Source organism: Pristis pectinata, chromosome 3 (genome assembly GCF_009764475.1).
Source record: "Pristis pectinata isolate sPriPec2 chromosome 3, sPriPec2.1.pri, whole genome shotgun sequence".
In the NCBI taxonomy this organism is placed as follows: Eukaryota; Metazoa; Chordata; class Chondrichthyes; order Rhinopristiformes; family Pristidae; genus Pristis; species Pristis pectinata.
The window spans coordinates 32963496-32977235 of NC_067407.1; the positions used below are offsets into that span (position 1 = coordinate 32963496).

Genomic DNA, 13740 nt, shown 5'->3' on the forward strand with positions numbered 1-13740 from the left:
AGATTCCAAATATCCTTACCTGTTTCCATTCATTTCTAACCTGTCTTAGTCAGACAATTCGTTACCACTGAACGCAAACGAAGTTCTGCTACCACTGTCCTAATTCGCACTCCTTTTGCCCATCACCCTTGTGCTCCCAGTTCAACAATGTTGTGACTTTACAATTCTCCTCCTTCTTTTCATATTCCACCATGGCCTCACTTTTCCATAACCGTGAATTCTCTTCCAGCACCACAATTCTCCAAATATCGTCACTGGTCCAATTCTGAACTTGCCCAAATTCCCAATTTTACTCCACCATTGCAGACCATGCCTTCAACTACTTAAGGTCCCAAGCTCTAGGACCTCCTCTCTGAATCTCTTTTTCCTCTTTTGTCCTTAAAATCTCATTTCTTGACTAAGTTTTTAATCCCCAGTATCATTCTCTCCTAATGTGTTATGTCGTTCCATTTTATGTGATAATATTCCTGTGAAATGCCTTCAGAGGGATTACTGAATTAAAGGTGCCATAAAGTTTGTGGGCTGCTGTTCTTGCTTGCTATTGGCATAGGTGGCATCCAGTCTGCAGGTTGCCTTCCTTTGGTTCACTGCCTTCCTTTCTCAGTCCTGTTACACAGCCACAGAATTCAGAAACTAGTAAACTGGAAATCATCAAAACCATTCAGCTTAACTATATCAGCTTGTAATAACCATTCAATACTATAGTTTCTCCATTTAAAACTCATTCAAGTAGTCATTCTTCATGTGTGTGTGTAGAATGGGGCATTCAGTTCTGGGAGAGTAACACAGATAACAATTGCCTCACCCAACCTCACACCTTCTTAAAATCTCCTCATGGTTAATGTACCACTTTCACAATTGATTTGGCTCAGTTACTGAATAACATTTATTTCACTATTAACTTATCTTTTGTCCTTTGACACAATTATGATTAATGCAACCTGCAGCTCAAGCACCACAGTGAACCCAGCGTCAGAATCTGACACTGCGTCAATAGAAGACCTCTATGCGAAAACAAAGAGAAACATTTCTGTGCTGGGAAAATGAACCAATTAGCTTTCCTTGAAAATAAGAGTCAAACCCTAGACTCCTCAGGATGAACATCAAGGTTAAAGTATGTAGTTAGTAATGGATATCAGTCTAGAAGTAGTGGTTAAGTGATGTTAGGGGTCGGTTTTAAAATTGAGTGGACGGGTGTTAGGATACTACACAACCAAAATAAGATAAAACTAGTCTATGTTTTTCAGATAGCGCAAATTACATAATATATTATAAGAAAAACAAATTCATTTTATTTTTATGGGAATCCTGTAGGGAGTTCTAAGCAGGAGCTTGGAATACCTTGCTGTAGTAGAAAAACTAATTTTACAAGAACTTAAAATATCATTTTCTTCAAAGATTGACTAAAATGCTGATGCCTATCACTTACATTTTCTTCCTGGATTGCTGGAGTCATTAGGCTGATGACAGTGATAACAATTGCACTTATTCCACATAGAATCAAAGCAAAGTAAAGATAATGCACATCCTTGAGGAACGACGGTCTTTTATCCTCTTCACCACATGATGGCGCTCCATAGACAAACTCCATGACCATTCGAACAAGCCCCAGGATCAGCCCGACCATCAATCCCCAGAAAGCACCCTGCGACATACATAAAAAATCTCGTCATGATGCCTTAACTAGATATTAATCCCCAGCAGAGAAAAGTCTAATCCAGGTATAACACACACATGAATGTACAATTTCCTTTAAGGAAACAGGTTAAAACATTATAGTTTCAAAGTAACCCTACATGTATTTGTATTGCTTGCACACATTATAATCTTTTATGCTAGGCATGTAGCTACATACAATGTGACATGATGTTCCTAATTGGTCAAGACTTTTCCTGTTTTGCAGACCAGTAAGAAATTTAGGTCAATCTCCATGAAATTTAGCTATATTCATGATTATCTGCATCAATATTATAAACGTAATGTGTCATGGAGATATCATGGTTTCCTTGCTATTGAGCGATAGCCTACTGCTTGCATGGGTTAGTATGTGTTAGATCATTATACCTTAGAGCCTTTTAGTTAATTCATATGCAACCTAAACTGTTTTATAATTTATATGTTCTTAAATATGACTCTGTCCACTTATCATTAAAGGGAAATTAGACAAAGGATCCATAATCTCAACTGGGTAGTTGGCCTCAGGGGTGTCAATCTGCAGTACATATAAATACGGATGGTATTCAGCAATTTTCAGTGAGACCTGTTGGAAAAAAATACTTGTAGAAATTGATAAAAACAGGACTTGGTGTGACAATATTGAACCAATAATGTCTAAACATGAACTTGAATAATAGCCACTTAGCAGGACTACTGAAGGGTTGAATAAGTCTGTAGATTGCCTCCTTGCTTATGGAGTGAGGACAACGCTTATTTGGAACTAGAGTTCTGTAGTTAGAAAAGTTCCAAAGAAAGAAAAATGCTTCTTCAGCAACCTGAATTATTTTTAAGTCACGTTTTTGTAAAACAATTTACATTTATACATTTTGAAATGCATCATCCATAAAGATTTGATTCTGGTTTCAGCAGATTTTCAACATTAATGGACTATTAAATGACAGTAATTGCAATAGCTCTCACTGGTACTGGTTCTCACCGGCTCATTGACTCTTGTCCAGAAGACTGCCATAATGAAAAGCGCAGTAATTGGTGGTGCTAAGTAGCTGGTAACAGACTGAATGTAGTCAAAGAGCTGGCCACTGTTAGATTTCTGGATAATAGGGATCCACACTATACTGACAGCAACTAGGAAAATAATAAATACCCTGCCAAAAGAAAGAAAAAACAAAGAGAAGGTTAATTAGAATGTCTCATTTCTCCTGCTGGGAAAGATAACCATGATAAATATTAGAAAACGATATTTGGGCATAGCTTCTGAATACGTCAGGTTCTATAAAACAGTTGAAAGATCTCTGCTTCATGTCCATTCAACTCCCTTTATTTAAAGATACTTTCATATTATTGATCAATGCATTACCAATCTCTCTTGCTACAAGCAACAAAAGTACTTATTCAGGAGGAGAGCTTTTCACTTCTGTAGTTATGGAGTTTTTGAAGAATAAAATCTTTTGTATTGCATTTGCACAAATAATTGCCCATGAATTCCTAAATAATCAAAATAAGTAGAGTGAGAGATATACATCAAAAACCTCTATTTATACTGGTATTTGAAGTTAAAAATCTCAAGGTGCCCACAGAATAAGCATATAGAAAATGGACACTGAGCCAATAATGAGAGTTACCAAGAGATTTGTTGGTGGCATTAAGAATTTAAATTCGGTTAACAGAAATAAATTTGGAATAAAATGCTGGTATCAGAAAGTAATCACAAAACCATCAGTTTGCTGTAAAATTCAATTCATTACATCTATTTGGAAACCAAATGCCTGTAGAGAGCAACAGCAGGCATACTTGGTTAAATTCATGCTAAACACTGGAAGCAATGCGTGAATGGTAAGTAAATGAACAGAAAAGCCAGAAACTGTTTTTTTTAAATAATCAGAGGGTCAGCCAGCATCAATGGCCAGAGAAACAAAGTTACCATTTTAGGTCAATAACCATTCATTACAATGTGGAAAAAGTAGAATTATAGCAGGTTTTAAGTGCAGAGTAAGGAGAGGAAGAGTAGAAGAACAAAGAGTCCATAATGGGGTGGAAGGCTAAATGATAAAGATGAGGGGAAAATAGAAAACAAGATGCGTCCAGAAAAGTTGCGAATGGCAACAGCAGAATCCTTACCAACAAGAAAATGGGTAAAATAAGAGAAACATGCTTTCCTTTGTGGATGTTAGCAGATAGATCATCAGACAGATGTATTCAGTTACCTGCCTGCCACTCTCCTCACCACACACATATGCATACGTGCACCATTTCACCAGGAAGTTCCCTTCTACAAATGGGTAATACTGATGTAAGTCTGAAAAATAAATCACTAAATGTCCGCAGAATCAGACCGCCTGCAAATTTTGCAGGTGTATTGAAATAGGTGGCCTTCACTCCTGTTTGCCAGAAGTGTCCATGTTAAGTATTTAAAGTGGACTCCTAAGGTAATGGACCTCTATGCACTTAGGTATTTGTCCTATAAGACTGAATGTAGAACACCTTGATCCCCATCACCTGTTGGGTATTGGTGCCAGCTAAGTTCATGGAAAAGCTTTCAGATCTTGTCAGCTATCTCCCACCTCTCTCTCAAGTGCCTCCAAGAACAGGTCAGAGGATTGGTATTCTATATTTCTTCCCTAAGACCTTTCCAACTTCTACAAAGCATACGACAGGAGCCTGATGGAATACTCCCCTCTTGCTTGGATGGGTGCAGCATTAGTAATTCTTAGTAAGTTCAACTCCATCAGGACAAAGCAGCCTGTTTGACTGGCACCCCATCACCCAGCTTAAACTTTCATTTTCTCCACTACTAGTGCACAGTGGCTGCCATGCATACCATCTACAAAATGCAGCCAGTCAACATGCAGGTTCTCTTCCTGATTTGGAAATATAACAATTATAAAGCTCATTGGAAATCCAATTTTGATTGTATTCAATTTTTTGTCAATTGACTGCATTGTTCAACGTACAGAGCAGAATATAAATATCCACTGTCTCTAACAGCGAAGGATATTAGGCAATGTTTATAATGGGCAGGTTATTCAATTTCTTCCAGTTTTCAGCCCAGCAAAGCTAATACTTTTGTTGAATGATTCACAATTCCAAGGGTATCCCTATTAGTTCCAGGAAATCAACTTTTAGAAGGACTTGGGACAATTAAAGGGGAATGTTAGGAAGGAAAATAATTGTGAAAAGAAAATGATTATACAATCAGATAAGTGGAATGCTCTTTAATATCTTGTTCAAGAAGATACTTTTCCACTTATGCCTTTCTTATGCACCATCCAATAGATCAGCACCACAGCATATCTACAAGAGACTGAGGCCAATTTTAGGCTAGAGCTGACCATTATTGTCCTTCTACATCCATGCATTATGTTGCATGGACATGTTGCAATAAATGGTAGAACTTTCTGTTGATCTGCCAATTAGCAGGTGGATTACCACAGACATCCCCAGTGGTCCACATCCTGGCAAGTGCAGCCAAGCAAGCAACCCTGGCCCTGATCACCTTGCTTTTTCTCGTGTAATACCGTGAAGCAAGACGTTGCCAGGACTGGAATATTTCTTAAGAACCCTCTAGCATAACGGCTTGAAAGGCATCTATACATCTTTGTGATGACTCTGGGATGGCTGCTAGTGTTATTGCTATTGAAAAGAGAAGCATCCCCAACAAGGTCTGCCAAGGTGAAGTTCACCAACCTCATCTGTAGATGTTGGGACATAAATGAACACAGAAGAGACCAGAGCATTCCTGTCACACCAAGACAACCTAGCATGTTTCTATTGGAAATGAAAATCAGCAGATATAAGGGGGGCAGCTGGCTTGTAATGTACATTACTGGGGCTCTTATGTACATTGCTGGAGCTCTTCCACATATGCCCTTTTGAATATGACAATGAAGCTCTCAGCTGATTGCTTAAAGCTTAAACCATGGTACATCCAAAACACATAATGAGTAACCCTTGGGCAATAATAGTAAGTTGGTGACTCTTGTTCATGTTTACCCTACTATCACACGATGGGATGGTAGGGCAACAGAAATACTCCCTGCTCTTTTTTTTGGTTATCAGTCTTGCTGAAATGCATGGGATCCAGGGAAGCTTGGCCATGGATTCAGAATTGGCTTGCTTGTAGAAAGCAGAGGGTTGTGGTGGAGGGAGTGCATTCAGACTGGAGGGCTGTGACTAGCGGTGTCCCACAAGGATCAGTTCTGGGACCTCTGCTTTTTGTGATTTTTATTAATGACTTGGATGAGGGGGTAGAAGGCTGGGTTGGCAAGTTTGCAGATGACATAAAGGTTGGTGGTGTTGTGGATAGTGTAGAGGATTGTCAAAGATTGCACGGGGACATTGATAGGATGCAGAGCTGAGCTGAGAAGTGGCAGATGGAGTTCAATCCGGAGAAGTGCGAGGTGGTACACTTTGGAAGGACAAACTCCAAGGCAGAGGACAAAGTTAATGGCAGGATTCTTGGTAGTGTGGAGGAGCAGAGGAATCTGGGGGTCCATATCCACAGATCCCTGAAAGTTGCCTCACAGGTGGAAAGGGTAGTTAAGAAAGCTTATGGGGTGTTAGCTTTCATAACTCGGGGGATTGAGTTTAAGAGCCGCGAGGTAATGATGCAGCTCTATAAAACTCTGGTTAGACCACACTTAGAGTACTGTGTCCAGTTCTGGTTGCCTCATTATAGGAAGGATGTGGAAGCATTGGAAAGGGTGCAGAGGAAATTTACCAGGATGCTGCCTGGTTTAGAGAGTATGGATTATGAGGAGAGACTAAGGGATCTAGGGCTTTACTCTTTGGAGAGAAGGAGGATGAGAGGAGACATGATAGAGGTGTACAAAATATTAAGAAGAATAGATAGAGTGGACAGCCAGTGCCTCTTTCCCAGGGCACCAATGCTCAATACAAAAGGGCATGGCTTTAAAGTAATGGGTGGGAAGTTCAAGGGAGATATCAGAGGAAAGTTTTTTTTAGCCAGAGAGTGGTTGGGGCATGGAATGCACTGCCTGGGGCAGTGGCGGAGGCAGGTACATTGGTCAAATTCAAGAGATTACTAGATAAGCACATGGAGGAATTTAAAATAGAGGGATAAGTGGGAGGAAGGGGTTAGATAGTCTTAGGCGAGGTTTAACGGTCAGCACAACATTGTGGGCCGAAGGGTCTATATTGTGCTATACTGTTGCTGTGTGGTTCTGTGGTTAAATGCAAAGATACCTGCCAACAATCATCAGCTCCTGTTCAGAGGCATTTGTGCGAATCCGCTGCCAGATATCCAAGGTGAAGAGTGTGCTGCTGCTGTTAAAAATTGAGGTGAGTGAACTCATTAAAGCAGCCATCATTACTGCTATCATCAGCCCCCTCAAACCTGGTTCAGAATAAACACAGAAAACAGAAGCAATTATATTTAGGTCTTATTTGGCAAGGTGAAGGGTGGTGGAAAAGGCGGCTGATATCACAGTTACTGTAACGTCCCTATAATGTAAATTGATACCAATCACAATCTTTCCAGTAACTTCAAGTACAAAGGATCAAATCACATGTCTTACTTATACAGAGGAATTTATTGGTTGGAGTTAAAAATCAGAGATCCATCCATTTGTGACCTTTAGTCTGTATTATATGTTTCAGTTTTTGTGTGAGGCTTGCGAGGTGGTAGCAGATTGATAGACAATGCTATGGACAGGAACATTAATAAGATATTTGCTTTAATGGTGAATTTCTATATTTTCCTAAATTTGGAGCATTACTTCCCACCTGCAGAAATGCATGTGGCCTCTGACTGAACCATGGGTACCCCAGCCACCCAAAACAAAGTAGCAGCATTGACATCATGGGCAGGAGGGAAGGGATATTTCCCAGCTCAGATTTAATTCCTTTTCTGCCACATTTCTACAAGGGAGAAGTTCAAATTCTCCCTAACAAACTTTTGTCTCCAGTTATCACTTCATTATATTTAGAATTAGTGCACTTGATAATGAAGTTTGCAGGTGGCAGAAAAAGATTGAACACTTTTAAGATCTCCCAAATAGTTAAAACAAAAACATAATCTTCCCATTTGGAATGATTTTGGAAGTTCTAGATTCAAGCAAAGAACTTGAATGGAGACTAGGCAGCTCCTCATATGCCACTTTGGCTTGCAATGAGTTTCAGTGGTTTGCCTGTTTGATCCCTCCTGGAAAATTGACAATTACTCATATGGATGCATAATTGGAGGGTGAAATATACCTCAGAAATAATTGTGAAATAAATTAGCAAGGTGCTGTGTTTATAATGGGAGCTGACAGTTTCAGCAGTCTGGTAGATAGACCCAGTGGTGATGTCATACACTCAGCAGTGGACAAAGAATAGATGCATTGTTCATAAATACACAACTTAAAACTAAAAGATGATGATAAATACAACCTCACCTACAGGCATAAGTTCCACTACCAGTTTGGGGTATGCGATGTTTGAACATCCTACTCTAGCTCCACAGACTGACTCACAAATGTCAGGATCCACACAGCCCACCTGATCTAGAAATATTGAAAGTAAATTAATAACAAAGGAAATAGCTTCAAAAATTCAAGTAAATGCATTCTATACATCTTAAACAAAGACACAAGAGATTCTGCAGATGCTGGAATCTGAAGCAACATATACAAAATGCTGGAGTAACTCAGCAGGTCAGGCAGCAGCTATGGAGGAAAATAAACAGTGGATGTTTTGAACCAAAATGTGGACTGTTTACTTCCCTCCATAGATGCTGCCTGACCTGCTGAGTTCCTCCAACGTTTTGAGAGCGTTGCTATACATCTTAAAACTGTTAAATAGGGTTGAGGTTAAGGTATTAATGTTATGGTTACTTGGTATCTGGTACTTTCACAGAACTTGCTGAATTGGATTTTCTCTCCATTGAGAAACTAATGAAAGCATTGTTATTCATTCTACCACATTTTTACTCATTAATGTACTGTTTGCATAGATGTTAGAAAGATATTTAAATGATCTTCCTATGTAAAGCAAGGTTTACAAACTAAAAATATTTGCATGACAGTTTTGTACCAAAGCCTCCAGAACACAGCACACAAGTTTATACACACCTGGATACAGTGCTCTGCTGATCATGCCTGGCCAGACAATGAAGAACATGGGTAACATCTTCAGATAACCTCCCAAAACTGATCCCCCTTTGGCATGGGAAAGAGATTTTGCTGACAGGGACCTCTGTACGATTACCTAATTGAAAGAAACAACTGTAAATAAATCAAATGTAAATTAAAGGGCAATATACCAAGTTATTGGGGTCTGTTAACAACAAGCAACTAGCATTTCTACAGTGGGGGTGATTTCCAATGCCAGTCACTCAATTCGTATTTGAAAATTGGATGGACAAACGTCAGCTAGGATAGCCAAGCAGAGAGATTTTGGAATTGATCAGTGTAAATGACAGTGCCTCAGGACCTATACATGGGATTCTGCTCTTGGATCGAGTGCCATGTTAGATCTGCAGGCCCTTTATTGAATGGGGACATTAGGGCTGCAAGGAAGAAAGGAAAAATAACATGTAATGTTATTTCATTCATTATTTTTCATGATTATTCATTATTCTTTTTAACGTTTTTCATTATTTACAAATGCTTTAAAATGTTTTATTTAATTTCATATCAGAAATATTGAAAAAGTCCAACAGTTCTCTGGTGGAGGGGTTTTAACAGGTGTCAAAGACTTCCAAAGGAGATTCATCTGCAAGCCTTGTATTTTCCCACTCACATCACTCCACCATGTTTTTTGAGGTCTTGCCACCATTCAGGACCTCACCACTTGGCTTTTGGCCTATCCAGGACCCATAAAATCAATCTTCCAGATCTGGAGAAGTTGAGTTTGGGGAATGGGGAATGCAAATGATGAGTTAGGGCAATAAATCCAATTTAACTAACACCTTAAAAGCTTTACTTTTGTGATGGTTTAGGATATTGATATGTTGACCCTCACATTATATCATAGATTACTATCATACATCCTCTGAATGAATTAGTTTGAATTATTCTCTTGTTCCAGACGTTAATCCAGTTAACTTAAATGGCTTAGCATTTCCACTCTCAGATAACAAGTAGAAGAATGCCATTTCCACCAATAAGTATTTCAGATCATCATCACGTAGCTTAATTTCAGGGTCAGCAGAATGTTAATACTGTCAGCAATAATGTTGGGTACATACATAACATTTCTAATAAATGCTTGTTGTGATAATGGAGAAATGTGGTACAAATTAATTCACTATTTATCTGCTATTATCACCTACAATAGTTTCAAGCCTAATCACTAGGGACATACAAGGAAGTCCAGATTGCCATTAATAACAACGTTGATTCAACACAATGCAGAATCTGATTTGTTTAATACTTGCCCTCTTTCGATAAACAACATTTCAGCCTTAAAGTACTCCTTAGGGTCCTAGCAGTATGGGAACTCATTTGTCCGTATATTATGAATGGACACCGTGGGTATGTGCTCATAAAAACAGGAAAATAAAAATGTGATTAAAATGTGAAAAAGGAAAAAAACTTCAATAATTAACTTCCATAATGATTGCTAGGTATCCAACCAAATGGAGGTCAAGTCATTTTAATTGCTATTAAATTTTCCATGATGGTGTCCTTAGGCCATTGAGGTTTACCTGATCAGTACACCAACACCAAGTAGCAAGCACAGTGAGCCCAAATATGAGTCCAGGCCAAGGAATATCACCATTGACTGGATCTCGAAACATGTGGAAAGCATCAGCACGCGGAATGTGACATGAAGTATTTGCCACAGTGATGTTAGGAATTGCTTGGAAGTACTTCTCCTCCAACCCTGAATACCAACCAACTTTGTTTAAACCTGAAATCAAAAAGATGCATATCTTACTTCCACTTGCCAAGCAAACTTTTCTGAATAGTTAATTCATAAATTTCATCTGAAAGTTACAATAAAGAGTGCTACTTCTTAATATATGGAATATATTTTGCATTATGAATATTAATAAATTCTGTAAGTTCCCATCTCTATGTTAAAGACCTTGATCCTGCTATTATCCTTCAACTATTTCAAAAATATGAGTTTACAGAGTATTTTAAGAACCTAGAAGGCCATGGTGTGGTTTTCTTAACAGCTTGGAATAAGCTGCACCAAAAAATTCCTAATATTGGCGAGTAAGTTAACCTGCCACTGCATCAGATGCAACTGGCTGCATGAAGTGTGATGTGTTGGCTGAGTCAGCTGGTAACACTCTCAACTCAGAGTAGCAGTTTGTGGGGTCAGATTTCTCTTCAGAACTTGAGCAATTGACCTACAGTTGGCAAGTCAGAGATAAGGAAGGGCAGGAGTCTGAAAAGAAGGTTAAGAATTTTAAAATTGAGACATTGCTTAAAAGGGAGCAAGTGTAGGCCAGTAAAGACTGGAGTGAAAGGGAGTGGGGTTTTGTGCAAGTTTGGGCACAAAACAGCACATAAGGTCACAATTATAGAGTAGAAAAAAAAAACGAACAATGGCATGGATGAGGGTTTCAGTGGCAGATGAGCCAAGTCATGGGTAGAGAAGGGCAATTCCCAGATGCAGAAACAGCTGGAGATGGCACAAATTTGTAGTTTTAAACAGTTGCTAGGGAATGTTAAAGTTTAAATTTATTGTCATGGGCATGCATACCCAGGGTATAAATGCCATGAAAATTAGCTTTTTGCAGCAGCAGCACAGTACAATACAAACATGACAAGCATAAATTAACATAAACTTAAATTAACATAAATTATACATAATTACATGACAAAATAAACAAAATAAACATAACGATATTAGCGCAAGTTGAGGGAGAGAAAAAAGAAATATAGTCTGAAACATAGTAATGAAGAGAGTGCCTAGGGAGTAGAGATTAGGAGGGAACTGGAGAAAATGACTTTTTAAACCAGTCTTCTAAAAATTCAAATATGTATATTTATCATATTCCCACTCCATCACACCAGATAGCTTTAAAAATTCGAGGCTTCTCTGTAATGAGCTTAAGAAAATATTCAGTGGGCTTGAAAAGGGAGATGAGGAGAGGATATTTCTCTTGGCTGAGGAAATCAGAACTAAGAGCCACAGTCTCAAAATAAGGGGTAGGTCATTCAGGACCGAAATGAGAAGACATTTCATCTTTGAGAGGGTGGGGAATCTTTGGAATTCTCTACCTTTGGAGGGCTGTGGGAGCTGAGTCATTGATTCCATTTAAACTTGATAGCTTTCTGAATATTGGAAGAATCAAGGTTTAGGGCAGGAAAATGGTGTTGAGGTGCAGGATCAACCATGATCTCATTGAATGGCAGACGTAGCTTGAATGGCCTCCACCTCCTATTATTTCTTATGCTTTTTATATGCAAACACTAACTGACATGCTTACTTGCTTAAAGTTCATCAGTGACCTGTTCCAGTTTTGCATTAGGTCATGTAGTTGACAAGGTTACTGGTTTGATTGTTAGTCTGTGCCAAATTTATTAACCATTGACTCCAATGACAGTCTATGTTTGTGCAGACTTTGCTGAGAGCTCAGATTCCTACCTCATCATCAAATACATTGATAATCCATTGATATTTACACCTACAGGTGGGAAAGCCGGGAGGTGACCTACCGATGAATTCACTCCACTCCTGTACTCATTCCACCTCTATATGGATGGCCACTCTCCACCCCTTCTCCATCTGGTACATTTAACTGCTGAAGAGCAGGCAGCATTTAGCAAACCCCCAGTTTTCCTGCTTATTGCAACTGTTCCTCAGATAAAGAGCTGCATTAACCCCAAAGGGCATTAATTGCCAACAGACACTGTTGGCAATGATAATCATTGATAATGAACAGGCAATGATATACCAATGTCCAACAAATCAACAGCACCGTTTGTGTCCCACTAAGTTTCATTTTTTATTCTCTTGAGAACACTCTTTGTGTTTATTTCTTCTGATTCAATTGATTTTTCTTTTGTTTTTCTATTTGATATTCTTCACTCTTTAAATTTCCAGAGCAGTTCCTACATTTTAAAATTGCCAAAGGGTAAAGGAAAGTAAGCAAAACGTAAATCATCTTGAAGTAGCCTCTTCTCCTTCCATAAAGAAAGAGCTATCCAATTCTCCTCTGGTCTTTTCTCATAATCTAGCAGCTGGAAGATCTTTAGGTCTCCATCTTAGCCAGAGCCAAAAAAATAAAACTACCTGTGCTTTTTTCCATAGCCATCGGTTTTCAATGGTTGTAGCAAAGGGCTTGTTGGTAAAAGAAATGCTACTAGCAGCCTCCCTCTATAATAAATGATCCTCAAGCCATGGAAGGGAATTGTGTTTACCATGGAACAACATCACATTTGGAACCAACAAGACCCGTGCCTCCCCCAATCTCCACCCCCATCCACTCCTGCTTGCTGGGTAATTCCAACCTTCATTCAGTTAGCAGAACATCATTACTGACCCTTTAAATGATTAAGTCAAATAGGGAGGCAAGGTATTTCTTCCTGGAATATAATTCAGAGGGACTGCTAACTTAATGAAAGAAGAACCTTTAAACATTAATGATAATTACAGTGACAATGAATGATCCACAGATACCTTTAGGCTAGTTAAGCAATATACTGCACATTAATTGATAAATTAATAATTAAATAAATTAATATTAGTATGCCCTCTCTATTTAAACATTTACAAGTGAATATCCAATGATGTTCTACAAAGTAAGTCAGAAGACATTTTCTCTCTCTTATCTATCAATGTTACCTTTATATTGCTGTTGTTGTCTCCCTCTATGTTTTAACTTTTTGTTCTGACCTCTTTTCAGTCTATCCTTTCAGGTGATACAGAGGTGAATATTGATGAAGAAGTTAACATTTCTTGGTGGTTGCAATGGGGTGCTGGTGGAATATGGTGGGGTGGGATCTGCCAGATAATAATGGGTTCATCTTAGGCTACAGGTCCTGAGTGAGAAAGGGATCTAGGTGTCAGCATGCAGTTACTGACAGTAGCTCACAGGAGGGACTTGGTTAGAGGGAGGAGGTGAAACAAAAGAGAAAATTAAGGGAATGGGTTCTTGGAGCA

At 38.8% G+C, this 13740-nt stretch overlaps 1 protein-coding gene across 1 annotated transcript in view; it reads right to left on the minus strand.

Annotated features, from left to right (window-relative positions):
• The window catches only part of slc5a9 (solute carrier family 5 member 9), a 41952-nt gene that overhangs the window by 8429 nt on the left and 19783 nt on the right, over positions 1–13740 (minus strand). The window contains exons 7-12 of the mRNA XM_052011665.1: positions 10325–10530; positions 8748–8883; positions 8073–8180; positions 6880–7030; positions 2654–2822; positions 1430–1645 (exon numbers count right to left, since the gene is read on the minus strand). Of these exons, the coding sequence (XP_051867625.1) occupies positions 1430–1645; positions 2654–2822; positions 6880–7030; positions 8073–8180; positions 8748–8883; positions 10325–10530 (986 nt within the window). The remainder of the gene's footprint in view (positions 1–1429; positions 1646–2653; positions 2823–6879; positions 7031–8072; positions 8181–8747; positions 8884–10324; positions 10531–13740) is intronic.